The 27,471-nt window shown below is 40.1% G+C and overlaps 1 protein-coding gene across 1 annotated transcript in view; it reads left to right on the top strand.

Moving 5' to 3' along the window:
* The window catches only part of EGF (epidermal growth factor), a 154,584-nt gene that overhangs the window by 83,733 nt on the left and 43,380 nt on the right, over nt 1-27,471 (top strand). The window contains 1 exon segment of the mRNA XM_075543534.1: nt 5,628-5,795. Within this exon segment, the coding sequence (XP_075399649.1) occupies nt 5,628-5,795 (168 nt within the window).

The raw sequence follows: 27,471 nt of genomic DNA, 5'->3' as shown, positions 1-27,471 counted from the left end.
TTGGTTTCAGAGGGAATAATTTTCTAGATTTGCATGACATTAAATAGATCAAATAGAGGTATATTGAAAATTTTATGCATTTAGAAAATGCTATAAAAATTAAAGATGTGCTTCACGTCTTTAATAAGCATGTGTGTAATCCCAGTATTTACCCATTCATGCAACCTAACAATTTAACAGTTTATTGAGTCATTATAGAAACTGGAGATATAGTGGAGAGTATGAACAGACGTGGGTCCTGTGGAGTATGTTACTCAAAGCATAACACACCCAAATAAGGGCAATATTCTAACTGTGCCGGGAGAGAACATTGGACATCTTAGCAAGAGGAACTGTTCCCTGAAGAAGGACATCAGGTTTGAAGGAAGAAGAATCTCACCAAGATGGATTGACACAGTGGCTGCAAGTGTGGGCTCAAACACAGGAAAGCTAGTGAGGATGGTGTCAGGTTGGGTTGTATGCCATTCTAGGACACGGGGTCCCTGACTCCTTGAAATCTGTTTCAGCAATATCTAACAACAGCCACAACATTAAGCCACTACACTCTAGTCCAAAATTAGAGCATAGCAGATATTAAGTTTATAATTCATATTGGTACCATAATCTACAAGTAACGTACCCTCTGGTTACTGTAACTTCCTATTGAAGGCGATTACCGTTACTTGGTATTAACACCATCTCTATTACCATTGCCATCACTCCAGTGCCATCTACTGGTACATCAGTGGTGGCCTCTCGACAGTCTGTTCAGGGTTTTTAATGTAAAGATAGAAATGACTCATTCTTAAATTAAAAATATGATTAATTATGGCTCTTCTTATATAAGGAAGGTTGCATCTGGTTTGGAATCATTTGCTGAAAACATCTTGCCATATTACAAATGTCCTTGTTTCATTTATGGCTTTAACTTGGGACAAAGTTTAGAGCCTACTAACGTCTTATATTCTTTGGACATGTCAGGAGAAGGACATCATGTTTGGTAGAATGGAGAGGCAGCAAAAAAGAGGAAGGCTCTCAAGCAGATGAATGAACTCAGGACTGCAACAATGGGCTCAAACAGAGGAACAATTGTGAGGTGGCACAGGACCGGGCAGTGTTACGTCTTGTTGTGCATAAGGTTGCTATGGGTCAGAACGGACTCAATGGCACTTACCAACAATAACAAAGTGAATCTTCGTGATCTTAATTAGTAAAGATAGATGGAATCAAATCAACTAATTCCATCTGTGGAAAGAGAAGGTGGAGAGGCTTAACATCCATCTGAACAAGGCCCGAGGCTAACTACAGAACCAGTTATTGACTGTTCATGTGCAAGTTAAGTTGAAGCTGAAGAAAATTAAAAGGGACTCATAAGCGAGAAAGTACAACCTTGAATACACCACCTGAATTTAGAGGCTACCTCATGTATCCAAAACCAAGGCCAAAGAGCCTTTGGATGAGCTGTGGGATGACTTCAAAGGCGTAATCCATGAAGAACACAAAGCACAGAGGAAAAACCCAAAATGCATCTCAGAAGAGACTCTGATACTGGCTTTGAACAGCAGCTAAAGCAGAAGGAGAAATGATGAAGGAAAAGAAGAGAAGCCATCAAAGGATGACTTGAGAAGAGACACTAAAGTTTTATAATGAAAGGTGCAAGGATCTGGATTTAGAAAGCCCAGAGGGAAGAATATACTCAGCATTTCTCACACTGGAAGAAGTGAAGGAAAAATTCCAATCTCCAATTGAAGCGTTTCATGGACCAAAAAATAAAGGAACAAAGCAAGAAGCCCCAGGATAAAAAAGAAATAAAAAAGGAGTCACAGTACAAAAATAGTTGATTGATGCTCAGTCATTGCAGGAAGTAGCATATGATCAAGAACAAATGGTTTAAAGGAAGAAGTCCAAGGCCTTAGTAAACCCGATGACTTGATGGAAGAGCAATTGAGATGGTGCAACACACCACTGCAGCGCTAGAATCACACACTCATTCATGTCAAAGACTTGGGAAAGAGCTGCCTGGCTACTGAACTGGAAGAGGGCCACATTTGTGCCCATTATTTTTTTTAATTGCAGAAATTGGTGAACAATGTCATTAATATCACATGCAAGTAAAATTTTGGCTGAAGATAATTAAAAAATCATCACAGCAGTGTACTGACAAGGGAATTCAAGTGTGATTCAGAAGGGGGTGTAGAGTTAAGAGAGACCATTGCTGACGGCAGAAGGATCTTTGCTGACAGCCAAGAGTGCCAGAAAGATGCTGACTTGTATTTTGTTGATTATGCAAAGGCACTCGGCTATGTGTATCATAACACATTATGGATAACTTTTCAAAGACTGAGGACTCTAGAACTTCATTGTACTCAAGTGGAGCCTGTGCATAGACATAGAAGCAGTCATTTGAGCAAAACAGGGAAATAATACATGGCTTAAAATCAGGCAAGGTGCCTGTCAGGCCTGTATCCTTTCATCATGCTTATTCAATCTTTCGATTTCATCCTTTAAAAAAAATAACTCTATTGGGGGCTCTTACAGCTTTTATAACAATCCATATACCAATTGTATCAAGCACATTTGTACATATGTTGCCATCATCATTTTTAAAGCCTTTTTTTCCTACTTGAGCCCTTGGTATCAGCTCCTCTTTTTTACCTCCTTCCCCCACCCTCCAATGCTTATGAGCCCTTGACAAATTATAACTTATTGTTATTTCATATTTTACACCATCCGCTGTTTCCCTTCTCCCACATTTCTGTTGTTTGTCCCCCTGAGTGTGTGTGTTATACTTCGATCATTGAGATCGGTTCCCTTTTTCTGCCCCTTCTCCCCTGACCTTCCCCAACCCTCATGGTATTGCTACTCTCATTACTGTTCCTGAGAGGTTTATCTGTCCTGGATTCCACGTATCAAGAGCTCTTATCTGTACCAGTGTACTTGCTCCAGTCTGGCCAGATTTGTGAGGTAGAACTGAAGTCATGATAGTGCAGGGTGGGTGGGGAGGAAGAATTAAAGAATGAGAGGAGTGTGTTTCATCAGTGCTATACTACTGTGATTCCATTCTTGGAAACATTTTTCAGACTCCTCTGTTTGGATGACCGACAGCACCTCCCTCATTTTTTCTTTCACTTCTCCATCGTCAAATTTCAGTCCTTTCATGTCCCTCTTCATTCACAGAAACAAAAAAGTCTCACGGAGTGTGATCAGGTGAGTTAGGTATGTGGGACAAGAGAGACATGCTGTTTTTTTTTTGTTTTTTTGGTTTTTTTTGCCAAAAGCTGGTGCACTGAGATGGCTGCGCTAACAGGTGCATTGTTGTGGTGGGAAAACCAGTCCCCATCACCTGCCACAAACCAGGCCTTTTTCATTGCACATTAACTGTTACACTATCTTTTCAAAACCTCTAAATAGAAAGCTTGACTAACAGTCTGACTTGGTGGAGCACACTCTAAATATACTATCCCCCTCACATCCAAAAAACAAAGACAAATGAGCATCATTTTGGGGGCTACCCCCTCATATATGCTAAAAAATATGAAAAGGTAGAGTAGAGGACTATAGAATGTGACATTAAGATTGGAGGAAGATGCATTAATAACCTGGACTATACAGACGACACAGTCTTGTTCACAGCAAACAAAGAGGATTTGAAACACTTGCCGGTGAAGATCAAAGATGGCAGCCTTCAATATGGGTTAGGCCTCAACATAAAGAAACAATGATCTTCACCAAGATACAAGAAATCGCATCATGATAAACAGAGAAAACATGGAAATAGTCAAGGGTTTCATTTTCCTTGGATCCACAAGCAATGACCATGGAAGCAGCAGCCAAAGAAATCAACGACATAGTGCTTTGTGCAAATGTGCAGAGGACCTCTTTAAAATTTTGAAGAACAAAGCTACCACTTTGAGGATTAGGTGCACCTAATCTAAGCCATGGTATTTTCAATAGCCTCATCTGCATGTGAAAACTGGACAACGAAAAGGACTGGAGAAGGATTGATGCGTGTGAATTAGGGTATGAGCAAAGATATTGAAATTCTCATGGATTGTCAGAAGAACCAAAAATCTGTTTCTGAAGATTTGTATAGCCAGAGTGCTCCTTACAAGTGAGGGTGGCAAAGCATCATCTCACTTTCTGTGGCCATGTTAACAGTCATCTTGGAGAAGGACATCATGCTTGGTTAAGCAGAGGGTGTGTTACACAGGGTTCTCTAGAGAAACAAAACCAGAACACTTATGATTAGATAGATAGATAATAGATTGATTGACTGATACAGCATGAAGGAATATAACAGCTAGGTAGTCCACACAGCAGTACCGAGGGCTCAGTTCAACTCACTGCCGTGGAACAGTTAATATACCGAAAGTCCTTCAACTCGAGGGCTGCTGGGTCCAAGTTCAAGGAAGCAGACTGCTGAGTCTTCCCTCAGGCAATGCAGGCAGCCCACCTACAGGAAGCAAACAGCTGGGCGGGTCACCAACAGTCAGCAGCTTAGGAGCTTAGTGAAGCAGGCCTGGATGGGTTATCAAATTCAAGCAATGCAATACAACAGGATCCACCAGCCACAAGCTCAGGCGATGTACACAGCAGCAGCATGGTGAAGCTGGTCTGGAAGGAACCTCAAGCTCTAGCAACACTATTCCACATGTTGGCTGTCCCACAGGTAGTGTAGCTCACAAGTTGAGGCAAATAACTAGCTAATGCAGCCACACGCTGGTCCAATCACCAGAGAGAAAGAAAGCAAGAGAGAGGGGCAGGACTTGCTGAGCCATTTATCTCTGCCCTCCAATCAAACAGCTATTGGCCAGATTGGCACAATAAACCTACCTATCACAGTGGGTCAGGCAAAAAGAGGAAGACCCTCCAAAAAGGGCTTGGACATTGCAATGATTGCAAGGATGGTGCAGTCAAGGCACTCTTGTCCTGTAGTACACAGGCCCACTGCGGGTCAGAACTGACTCAACACCGCCTACTAGTGACAACAAAGGGGGTCAGTGGAATGAAGAAATTAAGATGCAAGAACCTTGAAGTTACTAATAAACTGAAAAAAAGAATTTAGGAGGAAGAAGATATAAAAGAAAGCTGAAACCGATGAGCTAAGACTTTCAATTATAAGGCAAAAAAGAGACATCAAGAGTACAGGCCAGTAGATTTACCTAAGAGGAGAGAGGAGGGGAAGACGGGGTCAGGGGCAGAGAGAGATGTCAGTAGAGAAGGGAATTTGAGGGGACTCATTCAGTTTTCTCAAATTTTAGAAAATTACCACAGCAACTTGTGAGTTGATCTCCTAGTGGTCACTGCCTTTCTAAACACAAGGGAACTTAGACAAAAAAGAACTCCACTGTAAGTGTACTCTCTAGATAGTGACAGAAACACTGAACACCAACACTTCAGCCCTGCCCACCTCCTTCCTGGTGGTCCCATCCAGCCACACTCTCCCCCTCTCCAAGTGCAGGATACTAATGAGCTTTCTAGGACCTCAGCCTCTCCCATTCTAAGATGAGTGAGAGTCTTTCACTATATGGGTCCTTCTTGAGGTCTCTGTGTTAGATCACTGGTGCAGCGCAGGAATTGTGCACTTACGGTAGATTTCAAGTCATTGGATAAACAAGGCTTACTTAATGCGTTTGAATTGTTTCCAGGTCGCCCATTTTCAGTAGCCGTGTTTGAGGATCATGTGTGGTTCTCTGATTGGGCTACGCCATCGGTGATAAGAGTGAACAAGAGGACCGGCAAAGGCAGGGCGCGTCTCCAAGGCCAAATGCTGAAGCCCTCATCCCTGGTTGTGGTCCATCCCTTGGCAAAGCCAGGTACGCTTACAAGTGTTACGGTCTTTCTCTGGGCTGATGAAGTGTCGTAACTGTCTGATGCTAGAACAGGAGGGAGAGTTAGACAGTTTTGCTAACCTGAGGAGTTGTGAAGATTTCCTAAAATTTGGACTTTGTTTAAACTAAGACAATCTGGTAGAGTTAGATAGTATCATTTCTTGGTGTTTTTGCTCTGATTGTATCGTTTCTTCAGTGCAGTTCTTAAACAGTTTACTGGTACTTATCTGTTATATCTTCAGACACTTGGGGCAGACTTTAGATGGCTTCTCTCTACACTGGGGTTTTTTTCCTTATCCATGGGGCATGCCAATGAGTCAGCTAGGAGTAAGCCAATAGAAACGGCCTCTGAGTCCTCCTGTTCTTCTGGCTGAAATGTTTTTGTCTGTTTGACTAAGTGATGAGCCAGGGACTAGGAATCATCACTTACAGAGCTTCTTGCACAGAAATGCTATACTCAATAAATACTCGTCAGGTAATAACTTCTGAGAGATCGGTGAGTCCTTACGGAACCTCTTCTGAAATAGCTCTCCCCAGGAGTAGTGTGACTGTGATCTGCATGAATGGTATCTGTTTCATCCCCAGACACAACTGCAAATATGCTTTCATTTTCCCACCAGGAGCAGATCCCTGCTCACACCAAAATGGTGGCTGTGAACATTTTTGCCAAGAGAGGCACGGAATTGCTCGTTGTTCATGTCGTGAAGGTTTTAGGAAAGCCTCAGATGGGAAAATGTGCCTGGCTCCGAATGATCTTCACTTATCAGCAGGTAGTATGAAACATTTATATGATGAGATGTTCTTACCTTAGCTCAGGAATGTAGTACGACAGCCATCCCTAAGCTTTTGCTGATGTTTAATACTTTATGTTATTGAAAACTCCCCCTGTTTTGAGGGCTGCTAGATGCTCCCCCACTGCCCTCTTTCTGATGTATTTTTGGGTTCCTTGAAAATTTAAGGAGCTCTGGTGGTGCAGTGATTACTAATTGCAAAGTCAGCAGTTTGAAACCACCAGCTACTCTATGGGAGAAAGATAAGGCTTTCTATTCCCATAAAGATAAGATAAGGCTTTCTCCTCCTATAAAGAGTTACAGTCTCAGAAACTCACGGGTACAGCACTATCCTGTCCTATAGGGCAGCTAGGAGTCAGCATCAACTGGATAGCAGTTTGGGATTTTTATAGAGTTTGGTTGTAGATTTAAGTCAATTGGAAACCTCTAGTTCCGTAGTTCTCAACCTTCCTAATGCCGCAACCTTTTAATAGGGTTCCTCATGTTGTGGTAATCCCCCAACCATAAAATTATTCTCATTGTTACTTCATAACTGTAATTTTGTTACTGTTATGAATTGGGGGACCCCTGTGAAAGGGTTATTTAACCCCCAAAGAGGTCCCGCCCCACAGATTGAGAACCACTGCTCTAGTTATAAAATTAAGGAACAACAGTTACTATTCAAAGTCTTAAACTGCAGTTTCCCCACCCTTAAAATAAGAGCTGGAAACACAGAGAAGCCAGGATAGTTAAACCCCTCAGGACCAATAATGAGAGTAGTGATTCCAGGAGGGGAAGGGGAAGCAAGGAGAGAAAGGGGGAACCGATCACAATGATCTACATATAACCCCCTCGCTGGAGGACGAACAACAGAAAAGTGGACGAAGGGTGACATTGGTCAGTGTAAGACATGAAAATTTTTTAATAAATTATCAAGGCTTCATGAGGGAGGGAGGGGGGAAATGGGCAGCTGAAACCAAGGGCTCAAGTAGAAAAAAAATGTTTTGAGAAGGATGATGGCAACAAACATATAAATGTGCTTGACACAATGAATGTATGTATGGATTGTGATAAGAGTTGTACGAGCCCAATAAAATGATTTGCAAAAAACCTGTTAAAAGGGGAGTGCTCCACACTTAGAAATAAAAGCCAACATCGCACGACCTCACAGAAATGCTTGGAGACATTTGTCTCTCGGGGTAGTCATGCGGAATTCTTGGGTGACAGGAAGAGTGGAGCTTGCCATATGAAGAGTGAAAAGAAAGGAGGAGAGGACACCGACCGGAGCTCGAAGCAGAGAAGAGACGTTAACCGAGGGGCCTCTACTAGTTGAAAAAGTTGCCCAGGTTGTGTCTGTCGGAATTTAAGAGCGATTCTCAGCTTCTTATCTTTTTAAAAACATCTCCAGCTCATAATTTTGCAGTACGTTTTTCTTGCATGTTACATAATGTTCTTAGATGTGTCATTGTTCTGTGACAACTTCATCAAATCAGTCAAGTAAGCAATCCTGAAAATCTGAGGATTGAATCTGTTGAGGAGGCATGTAAGCGTGATACGGAACACACTGCTAATCTAATGGTTCTCAAAACAATAATCTCACCGCTAGTTTTGAATCCTGGGCTATTTTCCAGTACCAACTTGCCAAGTATTAAGATGTGAGGCATCATAATATGATATGGGGGTCATTGAATTAAAAAAATGAAACAAAATGACAAAACACACACAAATATATCTATCATATATTTCTATATATACATATCCATATTAATACCTATATATATATAATTTTTACTTTCTTACTCTTTCCTCTTGTTCTCTTTTCTTTCCTCCTGCCCCCCTGTCATGTTTACCCATCATTCACTTCTCAGTAATTACTCTCAGATACCTTTCAATTGATCAAACATGACCACAAATGCTATACTCGCCTCACCATCAATTTTGGATCCCTTCCTATTCCCATGTCCCTGTCATTATTTTCTCCTTGCGCCCCTCCCTCAGTCTCCTTCTCTCCCACGTCCCCCACCCCTACCCTGGAACCATCGATCCGTTGCTCTCTTTGGGGTTGATTTTCCTGCCTATCTTATATAGACAAACACTAAGAGGGAGAAAAATAGAGGCCATACAAATAATTCCTAGCCTAGTATGCCTCTAGTAAACAGAGAGCAGGCCCTGTTATAATCCATTAGTCCAATCCCCTTTTCTTTCATAATCTGTATCTAGGACCTGCTTACCTAACAGCACGTATAACGTTTTAGCCCTCGGCGTTTGTGTCCCAGGGCTGTGCCTTCCACAGGACTCCATTGCTTTTCCTGCCGTCAAGGATAGAACGGTCTAGTGCCCACCCCCACCCCATTATACCTTTAGACTTTCAGTGTGGTCCTCTTGTGAATATCCCCCAGCCAGTTCAGATAAGATGCCAAGCGCTTCCCCCACAGTCAGTAGTCTACAATCGAGCTTCCTCAGGGACATCGTGGCTTCGCTCCCATTGCTGGTGAGTCCCACTCCCTCTGGTTTGCCCCAGGTGCGCAGGTCAGACCAGCCACACTCCGGAACTGTATCTCCAGTGCTGTCCTCTGTAACACTGTCACCTCAGGTGGGGGCGTCAGGTCTGGAGCTGAGGCCTGTCCTGCAGTCCTCTTTGTGAATGAGTTACTCAAGCAGGAAAGTCGCCCTAAGGCTTGGCGCACTGGAATGAGGTCTGCTCTCTCTCTCCCTTTCCTGTGGAGAGATAAACAATGCCCTCCCCGGGGTGCATTAGTGCCTTGCTCTCCCATTGCCTCCCTTCTCCTTCCCCCACCCCTCTGCAGGCCAGTAAAGGGATAGGGGGTGGGGGTGGATGATGTCTTTCTGCACAAGTACCATCTTCATCTTTTTCTTTTTGATGATGTATGCATCATGGCATGTGGTCTGGCTCTTGCCACAGTGTCCTCATCCTGGTCCTCATCTTGGGCTCTGTGCGATATGTACATTTCCCCTAGGCCCATTCTGTTGTTTTAACTGACCTCCTTGGACCCATGTACTTGTCCTTTTGTGCTTGGCTAACTTCGCTCAGCATAATATCCTCCAACTCTTTCCATGAGATGAGGTGCTTCATTGTTTTACCACTATATTTTAGGGATGCGTAGTGCTCGATTGTGTGTGTTTCCAATTCTTTGCTATTGTGAACTGCACCACAATGAACATTGGAGCACAGATGTCTGGCTGTGTCCTGTTTCTTGTTTCTTCTGGGTGTATGACCAGTAGTGGAATTGCTGGGTTGTAAAGTTACTTAATTTCTCTGTTCTAAGTATCGCCAAATTGCTTTCCACAGTGGCCGTACATATCTACAAGACCACCAGCAGTGAATGAGAGTTCCTATCTCACCAGACCCCTGCCAACATCTATTACTTTTTTTCCTTTTTTTTTAACTTGGGTTATCCTTGGTATCTCATAGTTGCTTTGATTTGCATTTCCCAGAGGGCTGATGATTGGGAGCATTTTCTCATATGGTTATTGGCCATTCAGGTCTCCTCCTTTGTGGCTCTTCTGATCAAGTCTTTTGCCCCTCCTCAGTGGACTATTTGGGTGTGTTTTTTTCTTATTATTATTGTGAGGTTTCAGGGTTCTGTAAATTTTAGTCATAAGTCTGAGAAGTCATTACTAAATATCTTCTCCCAGTCTGTGGGCTCTCTCATTACTCTCCTAATGAAGTCTTTCAATGCATACATGTGTTTTATCTTTAGTATGTCCCACACATCTATTTTCTCTTCCTCTGGGTGTGTATAACTTCATTATTACTGATAGCCCAGGGATTCCTGCTCTAAGGTTCTTAGCTTTGTCCACATTTTTTCAGTGATGATCCTGATAATTTTAGGTTTTTTTCTCCAGGTCTGTGATACATCTTGAAAAGGGCATCAGATTCCCATTTGATTGGGGCAGGGGGGAATCTTATCAAAGATAGGATGTCTGTATTCTGCTGTTTTTATTTCTGGACTTTCTGTTCTTATCCATGGATTTGAATATCTGTCATGATACTAGTTCCATGCTGTTCTGACAACCATGGTTGTATAATAAGTTCTAAAATCAGGTAATGCAAGCCCACCTACTTTATTCTTTTTCTTGGGGAGCTCTTGGCCAATTCTGGGTTTCTTCCCTTTCTGTCTGAACTTGATAGTCAGTTTTCCCATTTCCTTGGGCAATGATGCTGGTATCGGGGTTGCATCGACCCTATATTGTGCCATAGGTAGCACTGGCTTCTTTATACTATGGAGTCAGTATTGAGCACGGGGTGCTTTCCATTTGTGAAGGTCCCTGTTGATTAGGTTTATCCCTAGATATTTCCATTTACGCTTAGCTATTGTGAAGGGCATTACCTTTATCTATTTTTCTGTAATCCCATCAGTTGTATATAGCAATCCTCTCGACTTCTGCTTGACGATCGTGTATTCTGCCACTCTACCATATGCTTCTATTGGTCAAGCATTCTTATTATGGAGCCTTTGGGGTTCTCAATACATAAAATCACATCATCTGCAAATAATGATAATTTCACTTCTTCTTTCCCCAGACATATACTTTTGATATCCTTCCGCTGTCTTATATTATCAACTTGGACCTCCAGGATGATGCTGAATGAAAGTGGGGACAAGGGGCATCCTTGTCTGGTTGCCTTTTTCAGTGGGAATGTTTTTATCTATTGTCCATAGATTGTCACACTGGCTGTTGGATTTTCATATATAGCTTTAATTATACTGAGGGCATTTCCTTCCAGTCCAATATTCTTGAGTGTCTTAATTAGGAATGGATGTTGAATGCAAACAAATGCTTTTTCTGTGTCCATTGATATTATCCTGTGGTTCTTGTCCTTTTTCTTCTCAAGGTGGTAGATAATGTTGATGGACTTTCGAATGGTGAACCATCCCTGCATCCCTGGTATGAACCTCACTTGATCATGATGAATTATTCTTTTTGTATACTTCTGTATTCTAGTAACCGAGATTTTGTTAACAATTTTTTCACCTATGTTCATTAGAGATATTAGCCTGTATGTCTCTATTCTTGTCAGATCCTTGTCTGGTTTGGGGATCAGTGTTATTACTAGCTTCATAGAATGTGTTTGGGAGTTTACCATCCTTACCTACGTTCTGTAAGAGCTTGTGTAGAATTGCTGTCAGATGTTCCCTGAATGTTTGGCGAATTCTCCTGTGAAGCCATCTGGGTCTGGGCTCTTTTTAGTTGGTGGTTCCTGGATAACCTTATCTATTTCTTCTTTTGCTATGGGTCTGTTCAATTTTGTGACGTCTATATGAGAGGCTCTGGGGAGGGTTTGATTTTCCAGGTATTTTTCCATATCTCCCAAGTTGTTGGATTCCTTGGAGTACAGTCCTTCATAGTACTGTGTAGTCTTTTAATTTTGTTGGGGTTCCATTGCAATTTCCCCTGTTTCATCCCTCAACCTGGATAATGATGTCTGCTCCTTCCTATCTTTTGTTAGATTTGCCAACAGCTTGTCAATTCTGTAATCCTTTCAAAGAGCCAACTTTTTACTGAGTTAATTTTCTCAGTTTGTTTTTCCACTCATTTATCTCAGTTCTGATTTTGATAATTTCTTTTCTTTTGTTCTTTTTGTTATTATTTAAAGATTACTTTATTGGGGTTCTCACAACTCCTATGACAACCCATACATCAATTGTATCAAGCATATTTGTACATATGTTGCCATCATTCTTTTCTAAATATTTATTTTCTATAGAGCTTTTAATACTAGCTCCTCTTTGTCACCCCGCCATGACCCCTTGGTAAATTATGAATTATTATTATTTTCATATCTTACACCTACTACTGTCTCCCTTCGCCATGGTTTCCCTTGTTTGTCTCCTTGAAGGGGGTAGTGTGGTTATGTATTGATCATTGCGATCGGTTCCCCCTCCTCCCCTCCTCTTCTCACCTTCCTCCTACCCTTCTGGTATTGTTATTCCCATTCCTGCTCTTGGATTCTGTGTGTCCTGAACTCTTATCTCTCATCTGTACCGGTGCACATGCCTTGGTCTAGTCTGAAGTGAGAAACATCAGTGGGGTCATAATAGTGGAGGGTAAGGAAGCCTCAAGGAACCAGATAAATAGTTGTGTTTCATCGGTGCTTTACTGCACCCTGGTTGACTCATCCCTTCCCTGTGACCCCTCAGTGAGGGGATGTCCCATTGTCTACAGATGGACTTTGAGTCTCTGCTCTTACCACTCTCATTCTCAACAATGTTTGTTTGTTTGTTCTGGGTCTTCTAATGCTGGCTACCTTGTCCCAATGACACCTCATGATGGCAGCGGCTGGTGTGCTTCTTCCATGTGGGCTTGTTACTTCTCTGATACATGGCCACTTGTTTAACTTCAAACCTTTAAGACCCCAGACACTATGTCTTTTAATAGCCGGACACCATCAGCTTTCTTCACATTTGCTTATGGCCATTTGGTCTTCAGTGATCATGTCGGGAAGGTGAGCATCACAGATTGCCAGTTTGTTAGAACAAAGTATTCTTTTATTGAGGGAGCATAGGAGCAGAAGCCCAAAGTCAGTCCACTACCTCAGTGTATTTCCATATAAATATGTGTACATAGGCCAATACCTCTATTTTTCTGAATTAATGTATTTGCATATATACACAGCAATGCTTATACCTTTATCCATAGCTGTGCTTCCTAGATCTTTCCTGTTTCCTTTTACTTTCCTCCTGCCCCACCATCATCCTCGCCCTACTCCATCTCTTGGTACTTCCTCTCAACTAAATTGTTGTTGCTCCATCACCCCTAGAATCTCTACATCCTCCATGTTATTGATTTCAATTCTCTAGTTGTTCCCCTATCTATGGTGTTGTTTGGTCACCTCTCGCTCCCCCTGCCCCCAAGTCCCTCCAGGACCGTTGGTCATGTTGCTTTCTCCTCAAGCTTGCTTCCCATGCCTGTCTTATATGAGTAGGCAAACCAACAATAACATAGACCATACAAAAGGAAAAGAAAAAATTGAGGAAAGAAACGAAAAACATGCATAATTTCAGGTCTGTCCATTTACCTTTATGACTATGTCCCCACTGGTTGTTGGGGAATTCCAGGAGCTGTCCCTCCTAGCCTGAAGTCTATTTGGGGGGATCTCTAGGGGCTTTGTGGCTTGGCTTTGCTCCCATTGCTGATCTGTTATGTTCCCTTCTTGGTTTGCCCTGCTGCGGGAGATTCAGACCAGAATAACTGCTCACCATGTGTCCTCAGTATTGTCCTTTGTAGCGGTATGCTCTAGTAAGGGGACAATATGTCTTGAGCTGATTTCAGCCATACAGTCCTCTCTATGCTTTAACAGTTCCATTAAGGGGCATCATCCTCTGGCCTTGGTGTTTAGATTAGGGGCCAAACTAACTGTCTTTTCTCTTTTTCCTTCCTGGTTTGCTTCCGTGTGGGAATGTGTGTTAGTCTGGGTACATTAGAGAAACAAATACACAGGAACTCATATGTATGAGAGAGTTTTATATAAAGGGTAAATGCATGTCAAGAAAACATCCCAAACCAGTGCTGCCCAAGCCCACAAGTCCAACATTAACCCATATCCACAAAGTCTTCCTCCATCTCACAAAACATACACAATGAATCTGACTTCAGGAGGAAAGCCAAGTCAGTGAACGTGTAAGCAACTCAGTGCTGGCAGGCATCTCCACATGACTGCTCCAGCATCCAGGGCTGCACCAGGGTAGGTCCATGTGAATTCTCCTCAGGGATGTCTTGCAGGAAGTGAGCCTTGCCAGCTGAAGCAGGGAACTGCTAAGGCAGCTGCACCCTGGTCCGACCATCACAAAGCAAGAGACCTAAGAACTAGAAAGGGGAGGCTCACCAAGCCATTTATCTGTCTACCCTTCAATTAACCCCACGTGTTTATTGGCCAGGTTGGCACAATAAACTTTAACTATCTCAGCATGGTATGCCTGCCCCTTTCCCCAACCTTTAGATTTAGTGTTGTTCTCTGTCACACATACTTCTAGGGAGGGTATCAGCTTGGCTCAGATTGGGGCTGGCACTGTAGCCCAGTCTGTTCATGCATTTCTCCACGTAGTCGCGTTCTCCTCATGGTTTGGCGCACCATGGTGGGATCTGTATGCACACTCCCAATTCTGTGGAGACATGCCAATACTTTCCCCTGGGTGTGTTAGTGTCCTGCTCTCATGCCACCGTACCATCATCTCCCCTTCCTCCCACCTTTTCTCCCCCGCCTTTCCCCTTCACATATCTCCTAGGGCCTGGTCTGACCTCCACCTGACCACCTACCTGTACCTCAACCTCTTTATTGTAAGGTGGCTTTTCTTCTATACTTACTGTGCTGATTATACTTACCTCAGGGGATTCATGTATTGTACTTATTCTTTTGTGATTGGCTGACTTTGCTTAGCATAATTTCCTCCAACTTTTCCCATGAAACAATGTGCTTCATGTGAGCACCAGTGCTTTTTAGTGATGCATAGTACTCCATTGTGTGTATGTGCCAGAGTTAACTAATCCACTTGTTTATCAATGGAAATTGAAATTGTTTTCAATTCTTTGTGATTGTGAACTGTGCCACAATAAACATTGGCGCACAAACGACTTGTCATGGTTTACTTCTTACCTCTTCTGGGTATATGCCCAGTAGAGGGACAACTGGGTTATAAGGTAGATCAATTCCCATTTGCTTTAAATATTGCCAGATCGCTTTCGACCAAGGCTGTCTGTATCTACACAACCACCAGCAATGGAGGAGAGTTCCTAAGTCACCATATCCCCTCCCATATTTGTTGCTCTCTGATTTTCTGATTTGAGCTAACATCAACAGAGTTAGATGGTATCTCGTGGTTGCTTTAATTTGCATTTATCTGATGGCTAAAGTTCAAGAGCATTTTCTCCTTTTTGTCCATTTGGGTCTCTTCCCTAGTGGAACTAATTTTCAGGTCTTTTGCCCACTTCCTCAGGAGGTTAACTGTTTTCCTCTTTTTGCAAGCTAGGAGGGTATTGTAGATTTTAGTAATAAGCCCTTGTCTCTTGTGTCATTGCTAAAAATCCTTTCCCAGTCTGTGGGTTCTGGTGTTACCCTCTTGGTGAAGAGTTTGGACGCACACAGGGGTCTTACCCTTAGTAAATTCCACGTGTCAATTTCAGATTCACCTGTGTGTGTGCGCGCCATTTTCTATTTCAGTTATCCTATGTATTTCCTGAACCAAGGTTCTTAGGTTTAATCCCAATTTCTTCGTTGATGGTCCTGATTGATTGCAGTTTTCCTTCTAAGTGTGTGATCTACCTTGAGTTTGTTCTTGTGCATGGGGTGAAGTAAACATCTTGTTTCATTTGTCTACAGGTGGATATCTGTTGTTTCCAGCACCACTTGTTGACGAGAACATCCTCCTCCCGCTTGATGCTTATTTTGGCCTTTGTCGAACATATTTCTGGGTTTTCTGTTCTTTTGCATTGGTCTGAGTATCTGTCATTATTTGAGTATCACACTGTTTTGATCACTGTGGCTGTATAGTTGGTGTTAAAGTCAGACAAAGTGAGCCCTCTGACTTTGTCCATCTTATTGAAGAGTTCTTGGCTAATTCTGGTCTTCTTCCCTCTCTATATGAAATTGGTGGTCAGTTTTTCCAATTATTTAAAAAAATCATTTTATTGGGGCCTCTTATAGCTCTTATCACAATTCATACATATATCCATTGTGTCAAGTACACTTGTACATATTTTGACAATTTTTCAAATTCTTTGAAGAAGGTTGTTGGTATTTGAATTGGGATAGCATTAAACATATAGTGCCTTGGGTAAGATTGACATCTTCATTATATTGGGTCTTCCAATTCATGAGCAAGGGATATTCTTCCACTTGTGGAGGTTGCTTTTGGTTTCCTGTAGTAGGTTTTGTAGTTTTCCTCTTATGTCTTTTGTTTTATTCGTTAAATATATCCCTAGATATTTCAATTCCTTTGGGCTATTGATCTCCTCTTCCATGGTCTTGTCCAATGCGTATAGCAAACCTATAGGCTTCTGTTTGTTGATCTTGTATCCTGCCACTCTTCCATATTGCTCTATCACTGTCAGTACTCCTATTGCGGAGCATTTGGGATTTTCAATATATAGAATCATATAGAATCATATATTGAAAATAGTGATAGTTTCACCTCCTCTCTCAGTCAGATAGAAAATATATGCAAATAGTGATAGTTTCACCTCTTCTCCCAGTAAGATACATTTAATGTCCTTCTGCTGCCCTATGTTGTTAGCTAGGACCTTGAGTATGATGATGAATAGAAGTGAGGACAAGAGTCATCCTTGTCTGGTTCCCTTTTTCAGTGGAATTATTTTCTTCTTTTCTCCATTGACTATGATGTTGGCTGTTGGCTTTTCATAAATAGCTTGTATTAACTTGAGGAATTTTCCTTCCATTCCTATCTTTTTGAGTGTCTTAATTAGGAATGGGAGTTGGATGGTGTCCAACTTTTTCTGCATCTATTAATATTATCCTTTTTCTTATCAATGTTATGTATAATATTGGTGGATTTTTGGAAGTTTAACCATCGCTGCACCCCTGGGATGAATCCCATTTAAACATGGTGGATGGATATGTTTCATATACTTTTGTATTCTATTGGTGAATATTTTGGTAAGAATTTTTGCATCTATGACCATTAGAGATATTGTTCTGTAGTTCTCTATTCCATTGGGATCCTTGCCCTTAAAAATGAGTTTTGGAATTTGCCACCCATTTCTATGCTCTGCTCTGGAATAATTTGTGGAGGATCGGTGTCAGCTTTTCCATGCATACTTGGTAGAATTCTCCTGTGAAACCATCTAGTCTGGGAGCTATTTTTGTTAATAGCTTCTTGATAGCCAAATCTATTTATTCATTTGCTATGTATCTGTTGAGGTTGTTGACCTCTATCTGGGATAATCTAAGGAGGGATTGTTTTTCTAAGTATTTATCCATGTCTTCCACATTGCTGAATTCATTAGAATACAGACATTCACAGTACTTTGTGATTATCCTTTTCACCTCACTGGGGTCCGCTGTGATTTCCCCTGTTTCATTGCTCATCCTGGCTATTGATGTTTGCTCCTTACTTTCCTTGGTTAAGCTTGTCAGTGGTCTGTCGATCCTATTGATGCTTTCAAAGAACCAGCTACTTGCAGTATAGACTTTTGGCATAGCTCTTTTGTTTTCCACTGGTTTGACTCTGCCCTGATTTTTATTATTTCTTTTCTTTTGCTATTGGAGGGATTGTTATGTTGACTCGGTTCTAGTTACTGAAGGTATTGTGATAAAATATCAGTCATAAGTCTCTCTTCCTTTTTCATATATGTACTTATTGCTAGTAGTCTACCTCTGATAACTGTTTTTGCAGTATCACATAGGTTTTGATATTTCGTATTCACATTAGTTTCTAGAAATTTCCTAAACTCCTCTCTAATCTGGGCCAGTGCCCATTCTTGTTGCAGAATTCATTACTCATCCTCCAATTGTTTGCCCTTGTTTTTCTGGTCACCTTTTATTGATTTTTAACTTTATGGTGTGGTGATCCAAGAAGTACATCTGCGTAATCTCTATGTGTTTGATTTACTCAGACTCAACTTGTGTCCCAGCACGTGGTCTATTTTCAAAAATGAGCCATAAACACTGAAGGAAATTAAGTTTTTTTGCATTTGGGTGGAAAGCTCAATATATGTTTATCAGGTCCTATTTCTTAATTGTAGTGTTTAGCTCTGTAGCCTCCTTGCTGAGCTTCTTTCCCAGTGATCTTTCTTTTTCTGATAGTGGTGTATTAAAGTCACTTACTATGATTGTTAAATCTGTGATTTGTTTTTTCATCTTTTGAATAGTTTGACAAATTTTGTGGTTTCTCAGTAAGCGTGTAAATAATTATTTTGCTCACTGGTTCCTGGTTTGCTTATCCTTTCAGCATTATATAATGCCTCATCTTGTCTCTTGTTATGGTTTGCACCTCAAGGTCAATTTTGTCAGAGATTAGGATTGCAACCATTGATTTTTCAAGTTCCCATTTACCTGGGATATTTTTGTCTGCAAGCTTAAGATATGTCTTTTGCAGGCTACAGATTGATGAGTTATGTTTTCTGAGCCAGTCTGTTAGCTTTTTTCTTTTAATGTATGAATTGAGACCATTGACATTCCGTTATTTTCCTTCTTCATATGATCATTTATCACTATCAAGCATCCTCTGATCACTGTCTTTGCTGTATCCCATAGATATTGGTATGTTGTATTCTCATTAGTTTCTAGAAATTTCCTAATTTTGTCTCTAATTTAGGTCAATACACACTCCTTTTGAAGAACTAAGTTATTAATCCTCCAAGTATTTGCCTTTGTTTTTTAATCTTTGTTGATTTCTAGCTTTATGGCATAGTGGTCAGAGAAGGAAGTCTGAGTGAACTCTATATGTTTGAATTTTCTCAAATTTAACTTGTCCCCCAACATATTGTATATTTTTTAATATGTGCCATGTGAAATTGTAAAGAATGTGAATTTTTTGCAGCTGGATGGAAAACTGGATATACTTATCAGGTTTAGTTGTCTTTTTGTAGAGTTTCATTCTACAGCTTCTTTTTGAGCTTCTTTCCCTCTGATCTGTCCTTCTTGGAGAGTAGTGTATTATAGACTCCTACTATGATTGTCAATCTCATGATTTCTTTTTGCATCTTTTGAATAATTTGATTGTTGTATTCTGTGATTCTCTCATTGGTTGCATTTCTATTATGCGTGGTGGCTCTTGGCCTCCAAATCCCTTAAGCATTGACTAATGCTCTGACTGAATTCTTGCTATGTCCTGCACCTTAAATTCTATTTTGTCAGAGATTAGAATTGCAACTCCTGCTTTTGAAATATTTTGTTTTATTTTCTTTGTGTTTTGTCTTTTTTGTTATTGTTTTATGTGCGTACATAAGATAGGTGTGAGAAGCAAGTCCTGTTTTATTTAGATTGACATTAGTTTGACATACCTTCTGCAAACCTTTCATCCTTGACCTGTTTTTGTCTGTGAGCTTGAGATGTGTCTTGAAGACAACAGATTGCTGGGTTTTGTTTCCTAATCCTCTGTGTTACCCTTTGACTTTTGATGGGTGTATTTAGACCATTCATGTTCAGAGTTATTACATCCATCTCTGGATTCTTTGCTGTCATCTTGTACCTTTCATGATACATATTTTCCTCCCTCCTAGCAGTGTGTTATATATGTGTGGGGGATTCATTCTTGCCTTCTTTTTTATCGTTGGGCCAAGAATGTCTAGTGTTACACTATGTGGTGGTCTCATGTTTGTGTTCTGTGGATGTTGGTCTTCTGACCAAGGTGAGTTGGAAAGTACCATATATACTCATGTATAAGCCGAGTTTTACAGCACATTTTTAATGCAGTGTTTATGGTAAAATTAGGTGCCTTGGTTAGCTTATACTCAAGTATATATAGTAACGTTGTCAAGCTGGGTTTTGTTGTTGTTGTTTTTGATGTATTCTCTAATTTTTTCCTGATCTGTAAAACCCTTCCTTTCTGTCTGTTTTGATGGAGAGTTAGTGGGATAGAGTATTCTTGGGCTACCATTATTTTCCTTTAACTTTTGGAAGGTGTTATTCCATTAGCTCCTCTTTTTCATGATTTCTGCTGATAAGTTTGAGCATATTCTTATCTGATTACATTTATAGGTCATGGCTTTTTTTTTTCTCTAGCTGCTCTTATGATTTTCTCCTTTTTCTCAAAGTTGGATAATTTGACAACTATATGTTGTGTTATTTTTGGAGTTCAGTCTAATTGGTGTCCTCTTTCCTTCAGGGATGATTGTCTGATTTTTCTCCATTAAATTGGGGAAGTTTTCTTCCAGGAATTCTCTTGTTGCCCTGACTTTTGAGTTATCGCATTGTCTTTCTCTGGTTATTCAATTATTTGTATATTGTTTCCCTTCATAGCATCAATCATTGTTTGCAGGTTTTCGTCAACCTCATCGATTATCTTGTTTGATTGTCTTTCATGTTTTTTGAATTCTACTTGGCTTTCTTAGAGGTCATTGATATGATTCTCAACCTCTTCCAGCCTGGTGGTAAGGTCTTTTACCATTTGCTTTGCTTCTACTGCATTTTTCCTTAACTCTTGTATTTCCCTTTGATAATCAGTCTCTCTCCTCTATTTTTTCATCCTTTTCCTGTTTTGATTCCCTCATATCCTCTATGATGACTCTCAGCACATACTGAAGTTTTCTTTCTGTTGCAGTTCAGTCTGCTTCTATACACATTTCCAGGTCCAGGTCTTTCTCAGGCATTGCGTTTTATTTCTCTTGCTTTCTTATAGTGGCTGTTGTTGTCTGTGGGGTGTTTTGGTGGAGCATGGCACCATTTTCCTGGGAGTCCAGGAGCCCTGTTATTTCTTTCTCAAAGGCTAATAGGGATGAGTCTAAGGATTACCTGGAGCCAGTTGTGCTGTGGGTTCCAGCTACACATCTATCTCAGTAGGGCTGACTCTCAATCTTTTTTAATATAAAATATTAAATGGAAAATCGGTATTAAACAAACAAAAAATTAAATACCATGGATTGGGTCAGGTGTACTTTAGTCTTCAAAGTGACATCCATGCTTTTCAACACTTTAAAGAGGTCTTGGGTAGCCAATTTACCCAATACAATGCATTGTAGAGACAATTGCCTCCACGAACATTGATTGTGGATCTAAGCAAGATGAAATCCTTGAAAACTTCAGTCTTTTCACTGTTTATTATAATATTGGACCTTGTGTTATACTGGGTTATCTGGAGAAACAAATTCAGTGAAACTCACATATGTATAAGAAATTATTCTATATCTACAAGTAAATGTATATCAAGCAAATGTTCCAGACCAGTCCAACTCAAGTTCACAAGTCCAAAGGAAGCCAGGGCTCTCTTCAGGTTCATGTCGCTGCAGGCAGACAAGGCAGAAAGATCAAGCAGGATATAGGAAGATCAAAGGCTGGTGGGTGAAGACTTGCTTGGATCCAAAGTCAGTGGAAACTTGGTAAGCTGCCCACAGCTCTCAGGGTTAGGCGACCCACATGGAGCCACTGCTGGAGGCTGGCAGAGTCCCACCAAGCAGGAAAATGGAGGGACAGAGAGTTCCCAGTGCCTTTCTCTTATGCAAAAAGACTTATAATATCAAGAAGGTGTCATCTGAATGTGACCCAAATTGATAGGTTGGGCCTCATCCCTACCCTGACCCAAGAGTTTCTAGTTGTCATAATCCCTAACCATTAGACTCCAGTTGTGACACTTTTTATTTTATTAACATTAAGTTGTAGTACTGAAGGTTGTAATCCTCTCTCTTCATCAATAAGTACTTCAAGTCTTCTTTAATTTCTGCAAGAAAAATTGTTTTGTTTGCATATCTGAAGTTGTTAATAACTCTTCCTACAATTCCGATGCCCAATATTCTTCATATAATCCAAGTTCTAAGATAATTTGCTCAGCATAGTAATTGAATTAGTATGATGTGAGGAAATAATTTTAATGCACCTTTACTGATTTAAACCATGCACTACTCCCTAGTTCTATTCACACAACTGTCTCTTTTTCCATGTAAAGGTTCTATATGCATTCCCATTCTTCTCAAGGCTGTCCATAGTTTGTTATGATCCATAAAATCGAGTGCCTTTGTGTAGTCAATGAAACACAAGCAAACATCTTTCCTATGTTCTCTACATTCAGCCAATATCCCTCTGATGTCAGCAATTATATCTCTTGTTCCATGTCCTCTTCTGAATTCAGTGTGCACCGCTGGCACTCCCTGTCAATGTATTGCTGCAACCATCTTCAGCATGGCTTTACTTGCATGTGATATCAGTAATGATGTTCACTAATTTCCACATTCTATTAAATCACTTTTCTTTTGAATAGGTACAAATGTGGATCTCTTCCAGTCAGTTGGCCAGGTAGCTGTCTTCCAATTTTCTTGGCATAGGTGAGTGAGTGCTTCCGGTACTTCCCCAGCTTACTGAAACATTTCAATTGGTATTCTGACAATTCCTGGACCCTTCAGTGCCTTTGATGCCTTCAGTGCATTCTAGACTTCTCCCTTCAACATCATTGGTTTTGGATCATATGATACCTCTTGAAGTGGCTGAATGTCAGCTGGCTCTTTCTGTTCCAGTGGCATTGTGCATTTCTTCCATCCTCTTTTGATGCCTCATTCTATATTTTGCCCACAGAATCTTTCAATATTTCAACTCAGTCTTGAATTTTTTTCTTGAGATCTTTCAGTTTAATATATGCTAGGCATGTTCTTCTTTTTTGGTTTTCTAACTCCAGGTGTTTCCATATTTCACTGTAGTATTTTCTGTTGTCTTTTCAGGCTGCCCAATGAAATTTTCTGTTCAACTATTTTACTTCATCATTTTAACTATTTTTGTTAGCTAATCCTTGATTAAGAGCAAGTTTCAGAGTTTTTCAGACACGTGCCTTGATCTTTTATCTCTTTCCTATCCTTTAAAGGATGTTTTGATGTCTTAATATGTATTTTTGATGACATCCCACAGCTCATCAGATCTTCTGTCATAAGTATTCAATGAGTTAGCATGTTCTCTACATTCAGGAGGATAGAATCAAATTCATATGTTGGCCCTAGTGGACTTGTTTAAGTTTTCTTCAGATTCAACTTGAACTTATATATGAGCAATTGATTGTTTCACAGTCAGCTCATGTGAACTGCTGATATTTAGCTCCTCCATGATCTCTTCCCACAGATGGAGTCAATTTGATTTTTGCGTATTCCATCTGGAGAAGTCCATGGGTATAGTCATCATTTACATTGTTGAAAAATGGTATTTGGATGAAAAAGTCATTGGTCTTTCAAAATATTATAATGGGAAATCCAGCTTCATTTTTATTACTAAGGTCATATTTTCCAATTACCAATGTATCTTGATTGCATGTTTGGTCAATTTCAGACTGAAGAAGTTTGTAGACTTCTTTGATATCTGCATCACTAGATTGAGTGGCTGGTGCATACATTTGAATCATAGATGTATCGACTGAATTTCCTTGTATGTGTAGAGATATTATCCTATCCCAGACCCCAATGTACTTCAAGACACATCTCGAAATTCCCTTTTTGGTGAAGAATGTGACATCATTCCTCCTGACTTTGTCATTCTTAGCATAGTAAACAATATTTTTGTCTGATTTTACATGGCTAATATCTGTCCCTTTCAGCTCACGAATCCCTAAAATATTGATTGTTATGTGCTTAATTTCTCTTTTTGATGACTTGAAATTTTCTGAGACTCATACTTTATATATTCTAAGTTCCAATTACTAATAGAGGTTACACTTGTTTTTCTCAATTTAAGGTCCTGGAAAACTTTACTCCATCCACGTCATTACGGTCGACTTTCCTTTGAGAAGGCAGTGCTTTCTCCGTCATATTGTGAGTGCCCAACCTGAGGGGCTCATTTTCCAGCACTGTATCTGACAGTGCTCCACTGCTGGTCACAAGACTTTCAGTATCAGACAATGTTCTGCTGCTATGCAAAAGTTTTCCAGTGTCTGATTCATCAGACGTGGACAGCGTCATGATGTCTTAATGTCCTCTATTTTAATTCTCTGGGTTCTAATAGCCATTGTAATGGCTATGTAGAAGTCATAGACAAAACTCAGCATGAAAGGATATTAAATTGTAACACCAGTAAAAAATGCTCAGGGTTGAATTGGTTATCAGGGCATGCTATAAAGTTCTTTCAGGCCTGCTAATAAATCTCAAAAGGGGCATATCACTCTGCTATAAGCCTCAACCCAAAGACATTCAGCTCAAAATCCATTGGTCAGCAAGCCCAGCTCCCTGAATGGAATGCCTAGAGGCAGTCCACTCTGATAAACCTCAGCCCTAAGGCATTCCGCTCCCGTTCTGTGAATCCCCTTCTGCCAAGCAGCCTCCTGTGCAAACACACTCAGCTTTATTACTTTGTGGGTTGGGATGCTCACACTCTTTTCCGTGCTCTTGCCCCTGGTTTAGTTGCTGCTCCTCTGCTGCTACAGTTGTCCTTTGGATGCAGGGGGTTCACTGTGCATGGTATCTTGGGGTCAGACAATACTCTCCATTCCTGGCTCTTTCTGGTAATGGGATTCCACCTTCCTGATTCTCAGAGAGCTTGTATTTATACAAAGCAGGATGGTACTCTGGGTAATTCTATTCACAGTTACTCATAGGTGAATCCTATCTATATCTTCACCTACCTTCTTACCAGACCCATGCAAGGAAAGGCATTAATTTTCCCCTGAAAGCTTATTCTCTCTTTATAGTCTGTCCTTTGTATGGAAGCTCTGCTGAAACCAGTTATCCTAAGATGACCTGCTGGCACTTGAAATACCAGTGACATAGTGTGTAGCACACAGCAACAGTCAAACTACCAAAGCCTGACAAACTGAAAGACAAGTGGTATATATCTAGCTTAATAGAAGACAATTGGATTCTTATATCCAATTCCCTATTAACCCTGTAGGTATGTATTGTTTTGGTTAAAGTGTATTTTTAAAATGTATCTTTCCACAGATAGATAGTTGGAAAAGTGGATTATTAGCCTTTTCAGATGCCTTTTTAAAAGGAGTTTGAAAAATGTTAATTTTATTCAATGAATTAAATTATTATTCTTGTAGCCTTTAAAAACCAAGTTTATTGTCATATAAGTCATGTACTACATAATGCAATAGTTTGATTAAAAAGTTGTGCAATCATCCCCACAGTCAGTTGTAGAACAGGTTCTTCCTGTTTGTACTCATTGCCATTAACTGCCCTTTCCTCCCTAATGCTCCTTCAATATCCCTTAGGAACTAGTAATCCAGTTACTGCCTCTATAGATTTACCTGTCTTGGATTTCATATAAAGAAAATAATACCCCCAAAACCCTAACAACAGTAACCGAATAAAACACAGAAAAACCTTGATCTAAAAGAATACAAAACACTTATAAAAATGAGAGCATATTAAAAGTAGATTCTGAAGGAAAATAAATAAGATATTAAATTTTAACCTAATTATATCTTTATTAATTCACTTACTGATGTACTCTATCTGAAGGCAAGTTTTTGAAATGGATGGTCAATGGTTTGAGGCAATTCAGTAGAGACTTAATCCCTTTAGGAACTCTGGAAATGTATTTGGGGTTTTCACTGTCATCCACAACCTTCTGCAAATCAGGTGCTCAGAACTTAAGCTGTGATCTAATTCTCTCATCTGATTTTGGATTTTATTATGTACAATACTAGTTGATACAGACTGGTATGCTTCTTCTGTGTGGGTTTCCATGATCCCTCACTTAGTTGGTTGCTTGTTTTAAGAAAAGTTTTTAAGCCCCACCCCCAAATGCTATTCTTTCTTATAGCCAGGTACCATCAGATTTCTTCATCACACTTTACTACAGCACCTGTAACTTCAGTTATCCCTTCATGAGGCTAAGTATGGAGCGGAACCATAGTCTAACACCTGGTTATTTTTAGGTTAGGGCTTACAGTTAAATGTGAGCTCAAAATCCATATATATATATATATATAAAACACTGTTCCAGTTTAGTGGCAACATTCTCTTCTGAGAGATCACTAACCTCCATAAGGCCTTTGGTAATTCAAGATGCCTTTTTGTAAACACTCTTCTACTATGCCAGAATTCCACAGGTGGTAGTTTCTTAGAGGTTAGTTAGTTGCAAAGTGGAATCTGTAATTGTGTCAGTAAGGTTTTTTTTGGTTTTGTTTTGTTTCTGCCACATCAAAATTAATTGGCCTTATAGTGTGAGAGAAAGTTTTTCATGAATGCAAATTTGGTAGAACTTATGTTGAGCATTCAAAAATATTGGTCGACAAAGTTACAAAGATCTTTCAAAGGTCACATTAATAAATAAAAAATATTAAAAAATCATGTTCAATAATTTTCACCATCAAACTCATCAGATCATAACAGTCTTTAAATATTGGAAGCTTCAAGTTCATAGCTCTGGAGACAATTTTTCCAAAGCTCTACTTTTCACTTGAAGATTGAAATTTTATCATTGGCAACACACACTGTCAGCTGCTTTTCTTTACGAGGTCCTAAGAAACAACCTGTTTGCCATTCATTTAAGAATAAAATGATGTTCAGTGAAAAAAGAAGCCAGTTTCAGTTTGCAAGTAAAAATTGCACAAATACTTTCCTGTTGTAGCCTAATGTGGACTAGAAATATTTTGTTACACAGAATATTAAAAATTCTCACATAGAATGGTAAGGATTTTTAAAATTTAATCATTCTTTGTGCTTTATTATAGATCTTCTGAAGTGGAAATGTTTTTGTTTTCATTAAATGTGTAGGTTGGTGAATAACAACAATGAGTAGAGTTTAGTATCACTGCCTTGAGACATACCAAACTCTACTTGAGCACCAGCAATTTTACCTGTTGATATGGATGTCACCATAGTGAAGAACGCAGACATTATCCTTGTGTGATTATGAAACAGTTTGACCATATGGACCTAGTGCAATGGGACTGAGCGCACCTAGAGAATTGCAGCTTTCGGGAATTTATTTCTCCCTGGAGGGTGGCATATCTTCCATGCTAATGCTAGATCATAGTTTGCTTATGCCTGCCTACATTTTAGAAAATACAGGTTAAAAAGAAGCTAAGTGTCAGCAGCCACCTGTAAGGAGTGTATTTGGAAGGTGGGCTGCAGCAATCCCTCATGAACTTGTCCTTCATATTAGTGGGCCGTGCTCTTGATCTATGTTATTTTACATTTGATGGTTTAGTTGTTGTTGTTTTTGCCAGTCCTCGAGAGTCTTGTCTTTCTGCCAACTAGTGGCCTCCTACCTGCCGAGTACAATTGGTAAAGCTGGGAGGGAGTGATATGGTGGTGAGATTATCTAATTGACTAAGATT

The sequence above is a fragment of the Tenrec ecaudatus genome, chromosome 3 (genome assembly GCF_050624435.1).
Source record: "Tenrec ecaudatus isolate mTenEca1 chromosome 3, mTenEca1.hap1, whole genome shotgun sequence".
NCBI lineage: Eukaryota > Metazoa > Chordata > Mammalia > Afrosoricida > Tenrecidae > Tenrec > Tenrec ecaudatus.
The sequence above is the reverse complement of the archived record's forward strand: the minus strand, read 5'-3'. Positions and strand labels throughout refer to the sequence as shown.